Here is a 14,738-nt window from a genome sequence, read left to right on the forward strand (position 1 = left end):
ATCGTCATTTCAGGTCATTGGGTTTACATTTAATCCTCTGATATAAGCTGCATAAGAAGCCAAGATGTCGTCTGCAAATGACCGAGCCATCCTCAACTCCATCTTCAACCCATTACTGCCTGTTGGTGAATGTGTCTACGATGAAAACATCCCTGATGATTTGCAAGGTAACGTTTGCATCATAGCCTAGGACTATATAACAGTCATACCGATTCTACAATGAAAGATCCAACACCCAAGAAAAAAAAAAAAAATCAGTCGGCAACAGGTATCCTTGAGGGGGACGGGGACTGAAGATATTTCTACGTCTCTCTTGGCTTCGCCCTTTTTCTTTTTGTTTCTTTATATACAACTGACCCACATGCTATAGCTATACCTGGAAATGAACGCTCGCGGGCGGCTGGCAGCTCAGAATGATAATTGGTGATCGTGCATGCTCTTGTTGGGATATCAGCCCTATAGATCCTTTCATAAACGAGTTTGAACAAAGATAACAGAGGAGTGTAAAGCACAAGGTACTCTACACTCCCGTATGGACGGATGCGACAGCATCTCGCTGAATGTCTTTCTCCGAAGATTTTGCTTGCTATATAGAGCGTGTCTCGGGTCTCAGACATGATACTAGTCCCTACCTATCTCCAACATCAACTTTTTTGTGATGGACACCATATATTCCACAACTTTTTTCTTAACACACAATGTTAAAGCAGCGCAAGGCTAGACAAGACCAACCAACGTCTTGGCGCGGTTTGTAATTCTAGCCATCCAGGCGGCTTGTGGCGGCTGGCAATTTCAGCCGCGAATTGCCCAGTGTGAGAATATGATATTCAGCATAGTAGATATACTATACTACTATACTTACTATAAATCGCAGTCTGAACAATAAATATAATCTTGAAACCATTATGCATTTATCTCCTATGTAATTCAGCATAATACTATGTAAATTATCAGTAATTAAATTTTCACAATAAAGATCAGCAAATCAAAATTTTTCCAACTATATATATATATATATATATATATATATATATATATATATATATATATATATATATATATATATATATATATATAACATACAGAAGTTTCCTTTCCTGAGAGTTCCTTCTTCCACCAGACAAAGAGGAGACAACACCAGAGACTGAAGAAGCAAAACAACTGGAACTTCAGGGAGTAAAGTCAGCTGAGGCTGGAGATGTGGCAGCAGCCCTGGCATCCTTCAATAAGGCTATAGAAGTGGCTCCAAATAGAGCCTCTAGCTATAACAACAGAGCTCAAACTCTTCGGTTGATGGGGAAGGTGGAGGGTAAGGGAGTCCTACACTACTTGATATTCTAACAACATAAATGTTGTTGCTTTAGTTCATTATATTGCACTGATGTATAATCAATCCTTAGTTCTCAATTTATGAAATTTTCTTTCCTTGTAAAATCATTTTCCCAATCAGCCTTCCTTTAAATGCCTCAAAATGTGCCCTCACTGTTCCCAGAGGCCATGGCAGATCTAGAAACAGCAGTGCGCATGTCACAAGGACAGGGACGTGCAGCATGTCAAGCATTCACACAGCGGGCAATGGTTCATCGTCTCCAAGGACACGATGACTTAGCACGTGCTGACTTCCAGGAAGCTGCTAATTTAGGTTCAGAATTTGCCAAAGCACAGGTGAGTCAGAGCATTTACATACATTTCACATCATTTGCACACCTTGAAAGTTTTCCTGTGACAACCAAGTTTTGTTTTCTATGATGGCATTCTACAACTTTTTTCCTTCTTCAAAAGTTCAAACCATTTTCACATGATGACAATCATTACCACTATCTTTTGATGCTGTCTTGAGTGATATCACCTGCCAAGTCCATAAAGGGACAGTAGTAAGATCAAAATCACAAAACATTCTATGACTGCAATAATGCACAAGCAAAGAAGATCTGCTCTTTAACAACTTTCCTTCAGAGGATCTATATACAGTATAGACATTTTGAAATTGGGACTTTTGTCGCAAATCTATATATAAATGTTTGTTCTATTTTTACCGCACTAAGTTGTAGCAAGGTCTATATGTAGATGATTCCTTACAAGTAACAAAATTCATAAAATAGATCATTACTCGACATCTCAAATACCCAAACACTTGTTAACATTGCCTCTCAAGGCCAGTCACCACTTGTGTTTTGTCGGTGGTGTATGTGCTATGCACATAAGCTAATATTGGAAATTTTTGCATTTTCTAGTCTATCATGTCAAGGAGAAAGAACTGTACCACACGCTATCAGCGTTGCCTAAAAATGAATAAGTATAAAACAAGTACGTTTGTGAAAAATACAAAGAAAAGTGGAAGTAAATTATACCCTGGTCACAAGTCCTGGATGTAACTAAACATTCATATAAATATACTGATTTACATTATCATCAATCATACACAAATAACACCTATATATAGATTTAGTTTTGTTCCATTTTGCAGCAGAGTATATATATAGATATCACTTGTTCAGTATTGCAGCAGAGTCTATATATAGATTCAATTGTTTGTTCAGTTTTGCAATAGAGTAGATGTTAATTTGGAATGCTCATTTGCTGGGAAACTATATACAGACGTATGGATGAAAATCGGTAACACCTATATATAAACCATTTTTTATGTGGTAGTGCATTCACCTGGCCTGCTGCTGGGAAGGGGTTAAGAACCAGACACAAACAAGGTCTGCTCTTTAAAAACTAGACACAAGCATGGAAGCAGACAAGTAGCTCACTATACTTTGAACATTTGCCATGTAGCCACTATGTAGGTACTGTACATGTTTTTTTTTTTTTTTTTTTTTTTTTTGTCTGTCTGTCTGTTTGCCAACAAAAACACTATCCTTTCCTCTTGTTGTCAAGAGCTATCATATACTTTTGTTGAAGGCTGTCTACCTACATACATCATGAAATTCTTGAGACCTTTGTATAGAACAATATTAATTGCAGTGAACCTTCTAAAGTCAGTGTTTAAAAAGGTTACTTAATTAAATCCTTATATAATAATTTTTAATCAATATTCAAGAACTATGTACTACTATTCACAATCCAAAATATCAACAATGTGAGTACAGTTACTCATTACATATATATAAAAATCTGGTAAACGATTATATACAAATGAGAACTATCTAACAGTATGGTAGTGTGTATAATGCTATGTCAGAGCTCCATTAAGCTCAGAAAGTGTTATTGCTCTTAAATGATAAGCCACCAGCAGTGCTGTTTTCTTCCTGGCTAGTCTCTTCATTACAAAACATTCATATTGTGAACATCATCATCACCATACATCAAAATACCTATGAAGCTCTTTCATACAACAAAGCCATAACAGTAATGGCAGCTATACAGTAGTTAGAGATTGAGTAAAGACAAAAGAAAGGTGAAGTAACTGGAAATAGAGATAGTAAGCAAAGATATTTAAGAAACAAGAAAGATGGATCATGTAGAGAAGGGGAATGTGAAGAAGGGTAAAATGAGAGCTGGTGTGGGATATCTGCCCTCCCTACACCTGCTTAATTACCCAGTTGCATCTCATTTTTCATCTCTCATACTGGCTCTCCTCTCTTCTCACTACACTATACACATTCATCTAACTGAAAGCATCTCTCAGTAGTACACACCACAATGCCTAAGAAATTTCTTGTCTAGTAGAAGAAAGCACAAACTTTACTATATTTGTTGTTTTAATAAAAGATGTGTATTCTTTACAAATTTTCATATATATACAGGCAACCCCCACTTAACGAAGGGGTTATGTTCCTAAAAAACCCTTCGTTAAGCAAATTTTTGTTAAGCGAACCAATTATAACAAGTTTAACCTCTGACTTGAACTTCCATTGAGAGTAAACAAACCTAGAATGCATCATAGTACAGTAAAACGTTTAATGAAAGTAAAAATTACGAAGTTAAACATTTAAGTAGTTTAATTTAAGACTAAGTCATTATAATGTACACTAATGTATGGATGTAAGTAACTTTATAATGTTGATGATCTTAAATTTATGAAGGGAGGGAGAGTGGAGCGGAAAATACGCTAGCTGGCAACATGTGGAATGTAAACAAAGGGCGTATCATTGTACCGCATACAAAACTTATGTACCACATTTCCACAATACTTTCCATTTTATCCATTGCAGAGTCATGAGTTCAGGTGTTTCTTTTAGCTTGCAAGGAAGATATGATCTCACCAACCTTTTTGATAGAGTCTGCTGACTTGAAAATGGTAGACAGTAGGTGGAGTCAAGCCATGGTGGGAAGCAATGCTATTAGTTTTCTCGCTTCTCGTGTCTGTGAATAATATCCAGCTTCACTTCGAGAGAAAGAGACAGCACTGTCCCCGAGAAACCGTCCCGCGCGCTCGCCTCAATTCCCGGCTCCCACTTCACAGCTCCTCCACCCAGCTGAGTTGACGTCACATATATGAAGCAGCGCCATTGGTCAGAGAGAGAGAGAGAGAGAGAATATGGTAACGAATAAGGCAGCGTTTCTCAACCTTTTTATCTTTGCATAATCCTTACAATAAATGACATGTCTCAAGGAACCCCTGCGCAAAAACAAAATTATATACCATATATTTCTCATTTTACGTGATGTCAAATCAGCTGGGTAGAGGAGCTGCGAAGGGGGAGCCAGGAATCGAGGTGTGCGCACGGGACAGTTTTTCGTGGACAGTGCCTAAGAGACTTCCTGGTCTTCTTAGCAACGCTAGGCGACATTGCACGGCGTTTTGGTGTCATGTTGACCGAGGGAAGACGAGCTGCTGTTGACAGTGTTATTGTTTTGAACTAGGTGCGCGTGTTGTCCACAAGAGGCTTTGGTGTATTCAAAAGCCTGTCGGCTTGCGTGATACGGCGTGGCTTTCAAACTTGGAAAAAATTACCTGGATAAAACTTCGTTAAAGCGAGTTTGGTGTTCGTTAAACAAGCAGATGGTAGTAAATGGAAACCTTCGTTGTGGTGAAATTTTGCTGTGAACCTTCGTTAAGCGGGGGTTGCCTGTATATATATATATATATATATATATATATATATATATATATATATATATATATATATATATATATATATATATATAGTTCAATTTGTCCCATTCTGTATGTTTCTTTAATCATTAAATTTATCAAAACTAAATGAAATTCAGAATAAGTAATTGAAAAAAAAGTCAAATTACTTCAAATATTCTACCAACAGCTGGTGCAGATGAATCCTTATGCAGCCTTGTGCAACAAAATGTTGCATGATGTCTTCAGCAAGCTCCAACGAGGGGAGTGTGGTGGGGTGTAAAACCATTCAACACTTGGAGATCTACTCTTTGATTTGATAATGAAGAAATAGACAATGATATACATATATATATATATATATATATATATATATATATATATATATATATATATATATATATATATAAACATTATTCCTTCCAAATGACCTTGAACATGTGAAAATATTAATGTACGTACTTTAGTATCACACTTTGATGGAAGAGGACATGAAATAAATTTTTGAAATAAAATATTGCTTTTTAATAATTACAAAATAATACCCCTTGACATATACAAAACAGAATGTGGCCGGCAGCTCCCAGTCACAGTGTTTACTTAGTTTTAATATCAGTCAGGAAATTAACAACATCCTACACTGTGGTCCTGTGTGTCTCCATTCAGTAGTTCAATTAAACATCTTCCATTTCAAAGTACTACATTTGCTATAGAATATTTCACATTGATAAGCCTCTGACATAAATACTTCGGTTATGCAAGTTTTCCACGAATGCCTATCTCTAGACAGATCTAGAGACACGAGGATGACAGTTGTGAAAACTCACCTACACCTGTGTCTCAAAATGTGACTAAAATTGTATGATGCCAAGGACAATGATGGGTGAAATTCAGTGACTGAAATATTGATACACTGGATGTTGAATAATATTTGTGCAATTCAGTCTGGGTGAAAGATTGAGGAATAGAATCCACATGCATGCCCAATACTGTGTTATCCCCCACACCTTAGCTAGTGATATAAATACCCATGTAACATATACTGAGCAACAGTGATGTGCAATCTTTTACCTCAAAAATTCTTGCAAACATGAAACTTGAAAATATTTGTCTCATGGATCAACATAACCTTGTGTCTTGGTAAACTCATGATCCAGACACAACCTTGCTCTCCTCACTATGTATTCTTATCATAAGTCAATGGTTTTAGTAAAGATAGTGGATCTTAACAATCCTTTCATGAGATACAATATCAAACAGCACATTTCTTTAGGCATTGCTTTCTGAATAATATCACGTTTTGAAATTCCTAAACTATGTATAGAACACATATGTATAACCTCAAAAAATAAATATGATTTCCTTTTTAATATTAATTAAGAAATGGTATCCATAAACATTTTCTTATTATCATGTATCTGACCATTATTCTTCAATGCTTAGCAATTATTTCAAATATTCAAGTTTTAAAAATGTGAAATAAGAATGAGATTAGTTTAATGTAGTAATATAAAACACTGACCATCAAGAACTCTGGTGGCATCATATCTTTTAAGTACTACGTAAATTATTATCTCTTTAGGATCTGGACATTTCCTCCATCTCAGAAGTTTCTGCCTTCACCTCCTCTACACAACTCCCTTTTTCTGGCTCAACTACATCTTCCTTCTCAACCATTTCAAAGGCTTGTGAATTTGAGTTTTCTGAGTCCGTCTCACTTGCAGCAGTCTGTTCCTCGCCTGCGGTTCTGTGAAGCAAAATACAAATGATAGAATCTTACTGAGATCCATTTTGTTTTCATTTCACCTTCAGTTTTTAACTGATCACAAAAGCTTTACTAAAAGAGCACTTGCAAATCTTTCAAAGAAACTTTCTCATATAATAATCATGTATAACAAAACAGCCTAAAAATTCACTGTCATAAACAAAGCTAAGTTACTGGGTCACAAAATTTTATAAACTATGCAAATCAAAGATAACATATATATATATATATATATATATATATATATATATATATATATATATATATATATATATATATATACACACACTTCTGGTCAGAGCGGAACGCGTGGAAGGGACCACGACTTCCACTCTGACCAAATTTCATTCATCCCTTCTTAACTCTTAAACATGCAGTGGGATTCGCTGTATGTCGCTATCTGACAAGTCTGCAGCTCTAGTAGTCAAAGTAGATGATATGTTTCCTTAATCGTTCGCGTGTGGCACGTGTGCTTGAATTTGAATTTTTTTCCATCCCCACTCACGGCCCCTTTTTGTGGATGCATGAACTTACCATTCTGCCCTGTTACTACCTATCATGGGACCTAGGAAACTAATTAGTAAGGCCCAAATCTCAGTTATTTGTGCCTTAGCAAGGGAGAATAAGTCAAATCAAGAAATTGCCCTTGAACACTGGCATAGCTCTCAGAACTGTTCAACGTTGGACCAAAATTTATCACGAGGAAGAGACGCTTCACAACCACTTTACAAGCCTGGAGGGCGTAAACGCAGTGTGACTCAGAGAACTCTGAACGTTATTTGAAGACAGCTTGAGGCTAACCCTTGCATACACAGCAAGGAACTTAAGGCCAGGAATCCTGCATTACTGGGTGGAGTGAGTGAAAGGACTGTGCGGAGATATGTGAAACACAATTTTGGGGAACCGCAGCTGTCGTGGTTTCAAAACCTTGCCTAACAAATGGTCACCATAATAGTAGGCTTGCATTTGTGTCTCAGAACAAAGATTGGGACTTAGATAAGTGATGTAGGGTGCTTTGGTCAGATGAGGCAAGTTTTCAGGTTACAGACAACCAGAGAAACCGTGTGTACCGCAGACCCGGTAGTAACCACTACGATCCACGCTACACAACACACACAGTAAAACACCCGGATTCTTTGATGGTGTGGGGTTGTTTTTCTTACTAAAGTCTTGGAAAATTAGTGTTTTTGCCTAAGAAAGTTCATATGAATAAAAATAACTACTTTGAGCTACTTCTGGATGAGTTAGATGAGGGTATGGAAAAGTGCAATGCTGATACCTTTATGCAAGATGGTGCACCGTCTCATACGACAAAGTTAATTGTTGACTAGTTTGATTTCTGCAATGTCAGCCTTTTAAAACCTTGGCCCGCAAATTTGCAAGACCTTAACCCTATAGAAAATCTCTGGGCATACATAAAACTGAAGCTAAAGGAGAGAGATACCTCCTCCCTCCCAAGCCTCCAAGCCAATATTCAGGACATATGGGACAATACTGATGCTCAGTATCTCCACCACCTGGGTGATTCACTTCCTAAGAGACTTGAAAAGGTCAAGAAGGTACGAGGGCACCCTATCAATTACTAGTTTAGGTGAGTACCCTCATTGAAACATATATTTTCTGTCATTAATCTCCTTCACAGGATGTCACAGGTACTGTGACTTCCACTCTGACCAGCAATGTATATATATATATATATATATATATATATATATATATATATATATATATATATATATATATATATATATATATATATATATATATATATATATATATATATATATATATATATATATATATATATATATATATATATATATATATATATATATATATATATATATATATATATATATATATATATATATATATATATATATATATATATATATATATATATATATATATATATATATATATATATTCTACATTTCAACATAACAATAGTCAGTGCTCCTCTTATACAATTACTTTCTTCTGGGAAGTCATCACAATAGAAGTATCATATAAGATTCAGAACTCTTGAAATTCCCTATTCCTTCACTCCCACCCTACATCACCTTTTTTGAGCCAATTTTTGATAATGTTTAGGTATCAATATAATAGTGTGGATAGTTGGTTCCTTTACATTAAAGGCTCTCCTCCCTATCAGTGTCTTCTCTCCAGCATCAATCCTATGTATCACCTACTTCTCATCCAAGATGAGGTGAGTGTGTGTGATGAGAGAGCTGCGTGCTGGGACTGAAGTTAGGATGGTCAAACATTGCAGCAGAGAACTGCACAGGCCACTTATTATTATTATCATTATCATCATTTCAGTAAAAAGTGTCATTCAATTTGAACGAGCAATTCAGGAGTATTACTTCACCACTACTGAGTGAGCCACTGAGAAATGGTGGTGGGCAAGTAAGTGTTTTGAGTGTGAAAAGTTGTATTAGAGTATATCTTAATAACTTTAAAAAAAATAATAAAATAAAATAATATAAAATAAATAAATAAATGAATTAATTAATCAATTAATAAAATAAGGATAGACTGCAAATACATCTTAATGTGTTGACTAGAACAGTGTAATAATGATAGTGTGACACAAAAGGACAGTGACAATCCAAACACCAACTGACCTGTCTGCATCTGTCTCTGGCTTGTCAGTCTCTGGTGCTGTGTCTTGGCCATCTACTGTGTCTTCCCCATCAGACTTTTTATCTTGGTCATCATCATCTACCTCCAAAGTTACCTTCTTTTTCTTTTTCTTCTTCTTTTCATAGCCTTTACCCCGGTATTCATACTGAAACAGTAAATGGTGGGTGGTGCTGTGCTCAGTGAAGACTACTTTCAACTCATACTTTGGAACAACTACTCAGACCAAAATCTTTATAACATCCTGGACTGTAGTACAACATATATTTAGAAATTAATAAAAAATATTGCAAAATAACCTTTCAATTATTTCATAATGAAACACAAGTTTTGACATTAATGACAACACTTATGCTATACATGCAGAAACCATACAACAAAACAGCCATATAGTTGAAAGTTGTTCAAATAGCCATATCTAAGAGTACCCAAACAACAATTAAAATGATTACTGCAAGACACACCATTCCAAACTGAGACATAATCAGTTATAAAACTAAGGGCCAACATAATCTTAATAAACTGATCTCAGCCAACTTACATAATAGAGAGGCCAAAATGATGCGAAGAAGCCAACATCTTCTGTTAAGTTGGGGAGGAGCCAGAGGTGGTGGACGCCCATAGTTAGCACCCAGATAATGATAAATACAATGAACCGCACCACTGCCAACCCAAGGATCAAACCCAGGAAGCCGGCTGCCGCTATACTTAAGTAGTACACTCCTTTCCTGCAGATGACAAGATATGCATAAAAGATTATTAACAACTAATTTGGACATAAATATAACATACATACTCATTTTATTGTCAGCTGAGAATCTTAACTCTTACGACCATAAATACAAGAGAGAGAGAGAGAGAGAGAGAGAGAGAGAGAGAGAGAGAGAGAGAGAGAGAGAGAGAGAGAGAGAGAGAGAGAGAGAGAGAGAGAGAGTTAAAAATGGCCTCATACAGGTAAGAATTTTCACTTTGGTTCTAATTGAGTATTAAGAAAACAATTTTCCACAGTATAACAAGAACTAGTGAACAAAATTAAACTGTACCTGACAGATGGTGGCCACAGAGGGAAGAGACACACAGCTATGGCCCCAAAGAGAAACAAAGCCCCCACAAAGTAGTACCAAAATGGTATGGGGTCGTACATCCACACATAAGCATCACTTCCATCAACAAACACCTAAAATTTGGGAAAATTAAGTTACTATAAATATAATTTTCTCATGATCATCATTATCATTATGTACCCTCACCATGATTGTTCAACTTGTATATAAATGGTGTGGTGAAGCAAGCATGTAGGACGTAGACTGTTTCATTTGGTGAATTCACTTGTAGGCCTGATGGATTCTTGCACCTTCTCATATTGTCTTATGTCCTTATGAAAAAATACTATTAATATGTTAATCAACCATAACAAAAAAGTGTCATTACCTGTTCCAAATGCATATCTAGCTTTATCTTAGATTTCTTTTTCTTTTTCTTTTCTTTTTCCTCTTCCTTGTCTTTTCCATCTTTTTCCTCTTTATCAGTAGTACCAGCTTCTGGCCTTGACTCCTCCTCTCCTTCCTCTTCATTTTCATCTTTGTCTTCCTCTACATTCTTTTTCTCTTCCTTTTCTTTCTTTTCTTCTTTCTTTTCCTTTTTATCACTATCTTTCTTCTTTTTCTCTTCTTTCTCTTTTTCTTTTTTCTTCTTGAGGTCTTTAGGTCTCAAGTCCTTGTCTGTGATTGGAATCTTTTTTGCTCGATGGAAGAACTTTAATTTCAGTAATCTGGAGAGGAGGGGGGAGTCTTTAATAATTTTTAAGGAGCAGCTTGTATTAAGTTCAAGTTCTGTGAGGAACATTGCCATCCTTTATGGGTTAAAACATTACCACGGACACAAACATAATTAGAAAAGGCACCTACTTGTTGCAGTAATCCACAACAGACTGTCGATCTGTGAAGAGGATGTCTTTGCCAGAGGCCCATTGTGAGTCCAAAAGAATGTCAATGGCTTTATTTGCTGAAAGAGAAGAACAATCATCAGATATATGATGAAGATATTATTATGAATAAAAAATAAAATGATCTGATGTTCCAAATATGATAGAGTCTGTAATGAGTTCCCATAATTTCATCCAGCCTACACTCATAAGTAAAAAATGAGGTGATGGTGAATAAAGATAAATTCAAATTTTACTTTTGGTACTTTTAGAGTTGAAAAACAGTATAAAGTAATAAGTAAATAAAATTTAGTGATCGACTGATATGTTTTTTCAGGGCCGATACCGATACTGATTATTAGCAGAAGGAGCGGTTTCAAGATACGTAGATAAAAAATGGATAGCAAATGTTAGAAAGTTTCCTCGAATCCTTTTAGTGTTTAATCAAATTATTTTAACAAACACTGGGACATTTATATATATCATTAAAAAGCTTAGAAGTTTCTCTTTGCTGTGGTATAATCCTTACTGAACAAACATAATATATATGCCCAAGAAAATCAAACAATGGTAAAAAACTTTAGAGCAAGATAAATTTAGAAAGGTATTCTTTTATTTCCTTCATTTTTTTTGCAAAAACACAACAACAAAGTTTATGAATCACATATCAATAAAAAAAAAAAGGAGTTTCCCTTTAATATATTGCATTCATTATGGAAAATAAAGCAGGAAAGTAAGCAGAATGTAACAATGAAAATACAACTTCTCGTGGTCAGAAACAAGCGTCACCACAGCTTCCTCATCTGACTCCATCAAGCCAGCACCACACACTCTTATATAGGCCAATAAGTTTTCCTTTGATATACTGCATTCATTATGGAAAATAAATCAGGGAAGTAAGCAAATTGTAATATAATAAAAATTCAACTTATCGCAGTCAGAAACAAGCATCAACACATCCTCCTCAGCTGACTCCATCAAGCCAGCACTACGCAATCTTATCTAAACCAATAACGAGATAAAAATAATGATTCCAATATTGTCATGCATCATAATATGTTTCTGAACTGCTTACTTACCCATGGAAATACACGTATATCTTACAACTCATCAAGAAATACATAAAAAGTGATAAAATACAGCACACTGACATTAGTGCTCTCACAATCCTCATGCTTAGCGCCCTCACACCTATACAAACATACCCTTGTAAAAGCTGATACATGATTGGCTAAGTGTCCACTATCTTGAAAACAAAGGGCCAATGACAGGCCTCGATATATGACAAATAGTCTCAAACATAAACAAACCGTGCGGTATAAAAGGAGCGCGGTATTTGAAAAATGCCACGATTGTGCCTGACGGGGTCTAACGTAAGAGCCACGATCTTGCCTCATGTGGTATAAGGGTTAAGGAGATATGATTAAATAATGCAATCTGTTCAATTTAATGCAGGTTAACTTGACTATATGATGTCACATGCACCCATCCTGCTTCTGGTGGGAACCCCACAGGGCCAGGATCCAAGAAACTTAACAAAGAGCAGGGGAATTTCCGACCACGAAATGATATCCACTTACACATGGGAGACATCGTTGCCATGGTAACAAGGATGCTAGCACGTTGCTGGTAAAACCACCTCCTGAGGAGGTGTTACAATCTCATGTATACATTTATATTCACAAAAACAATTCTATTAGCTTTTTACAAGCCTTACCACCAAGAAAGGATTAATTTGTGATGCACAAAGTGAAAGCTTGCATGGAACATTGAAAATAAACCAGGAGAGGAGGAGGCATTGTTTTGTCCACCACAAAATTGGCAGCAGCCACTTCTTCTTGTGACCCCCTTTAGCTTGTGTGTTGCAGTAATAACAGTATTTGTGTTTCCAACCCTCTATTGCCTACTGTAATGGATATCACATCTTTGTATTCATATATGACCATGCCATGAAGATCACCTAGACTCCATGGCACTGAGTGATAATTCAGAGACACACAGTTCCTTCTCACAGTCCTCACTCAGTCTGGAGCAAACATGCACTGTGAGTGGGTCGTTTCTCTGCGTTTTCAGTTAGTGTCCTATACTATGGCATCCAAGTGTCCTTCAATCTCCTCACAGGAAAGTGATTCAAGAAATCAAGGAAGACTGTCACCATTGAAAATAAGTTGGAAGTGTTAGATCACTATACTAGGGAAGAAAAGATCCTTGGTGATTGTCCATGTGACGGGACTGAGGGAGAGCACATTGTGTATCATCAGATAATAAAATGAAAACATGTTTTTATTGTTTCTGTGAGCTAGTGATGTATTAACAGTTTTCTAAGGTTTGAGTAACAAAATCAGCAAAATAGGAATACTTTTCCGGTGGGGAGAAACATAACCCCTCCTATTACCATTGTTTTCTATTTAAAAATTATGTTTAAATAACCCAATTTTGAAAAATTAATGTGATGTCTCCAGGAATGTAACCCTGTACTGTGTTACCTTTCTTATTTCTTTCTCCAGGCAAAAGATTACTCCAGTCAGTGACCACAGCCTCACAAACCCATCCACAATTTTTGTTTAATATTCTCATTGCTATATTTCTTCAGCAGGAAATCATAAAGTCCTGGTCTTTTCTCAACCACTGCTATCAATGCTTCACAGTCAAACATGTCTTCCACCCTCTTCACTCATGGAAGAAATAGTTGACTCTGTGATGTGGGTGACAAGGTGGCAATGACTAAAAGTGGCTCATATACATGCTGCCAAACTGGAAATAATGGTTTCTATTGCTGGCTACTGGCCACAGTTGCGTGGTCAGAAAATGGACTGGCCTGCCACTACTCGCCACTATTTTGTAGTGAACACAAAAAGTATCCCATGTGTATGCTGCCATGTGTTCTACTTTGACCATTTTTTTGTGGCAGCCACCGACCATAAAATAGTATCTTGTGTGCACCCAGCCTAACAGGTGCTCTTTGAAGGTGGTGACCATAGTAGAAGAATCTCCTTCAGCCTAAAGCACCTCATCCCTGTATACTCCACAACTTACCATAAAAATACTGGACCTGGTGGTTGAGAAACTTTGTTTTCTTTGTAGGACAGTTCTTCTTTAAGTATGTGGCTACAGCATACTCCTGCTTGGTGGGCTTCTCCTCCACTGGCACTGGAATGTCCTGGAGAGAGAGAGAGAGAGAGAGAGAGAGAGAGAGAGAGAGAGAGAGAGAGAGAGAGAGAGAGAGAGAGAGAGAGAGAGAGAGAGAGAGAGAGAGAGAGAGAGAGAGAGAGAGAGAGAGAGAGAGAGAGAGAGAGAGAGAGAGAGAGAGAGAGAGAGAGAGAGAGAGAGAGAAAAAGAAAACACTTCATTATTTTTTGTCTAATCACCCAACATAATAGGAA

General features: G+C 36.5%; 2 protein-coding genes across 6 annotated transcripts in view; one reads left to right on the forward strand and one right to left on the reverse strand.

Annotated features, from left to right (window-relative positions):
• The window catches only part of LOC123516226 (tetratricopeptide repeat protein 36-like), a 6,691-nt gene extending 1,153 nt beyond the window's left edge, over positions 1 to 5,538 (forward strand). Inside the window, exons 3-6 of the mRNA XM_045275445.1 lie at positions 14 to 167; positions 1,121 to 1,309; positions 1,493 to 1,665; positions 5,214 to 5,538. Coding sequence (XP_045131380.1) covers positions 65 to 167; positions 1,121 to 1,309; positions 1,493 to 1,665; positions 5,214 to 5,306 — 558 coding nt within the window. The 5' untranslated portion in view covers positions 14 to 64 and the 3' untranslated portion in view covers positions 5,307 to 5,538. The remainder of the gene's footprint in view (positions 1 to 13; positions 168 to 1,120; positions 1,310 to 1,492; positions 1,666 to 5,213) is intronic.
• Positions 5,534 to 14,738, reverse strand: part of LOC123516224 (neuropeptide CCHamide-1 receptor-like) — a 203,630-nt gene continuing 194,425 nt past the window's right edge. For 4 of the 5 annotated variants that reach the window (XM_045275440.1, XM_045275436.1, XM_045275439.1 and 1 more), the window contains exons 2-8: positions 14,392 to 14,515; positions 11,339 to 11,435; positions 10,863 to 11,202; positions 10,475 to 10,608; positions 9,973 to 10,159; positions 9,416 to 9,579; positions 5,534 to 6,770 (exon numbers count right to left, since the gene is read on the reverse strand). In XM_045275440.1, coding sequence (XP_045131375.1) covers positions 6,602 to 6,770; positions 9,416 to 9,579; positions 9,973 to 10,159; positions 10,475 to 10,608; positions 10,863 to 11,202; positions 11,339 to 11,435; positions 14,392 to 14,515 — 1,215 coding nt within the window. In that variant the 3' untranslated portion in view covers positions 5,534 to 6,601. Of the gene's footprint in view, positions 6,771 to 9,415; positions 9,580 to 9,972; positions 10,160 to 10,474; positions 10,609 to 10,862; positions 11,203 to 11,338; positions 11,436 to 14,391; positions 14,516 to 14,738 lie in introns of those variants that run through there. The other variant, XM_045275438.1, reaches the window with a different exon arrangement.

Source organism: Portunus trituberculatus, chromosome 40, assembly GCF_017591435.1.
Source record: "Portunus trituberculatus isolate SZX2019 chromosome 40, ASM1759143v1, whole genome shotgun sequence".
In the NCBI taxonomy this organism is placed as follows: Eukaryota; Metazoa; Arthropoda; class Malacostraca; order Decapoda; family Portunidae; genus Portunus; species Portunus trituberculatus.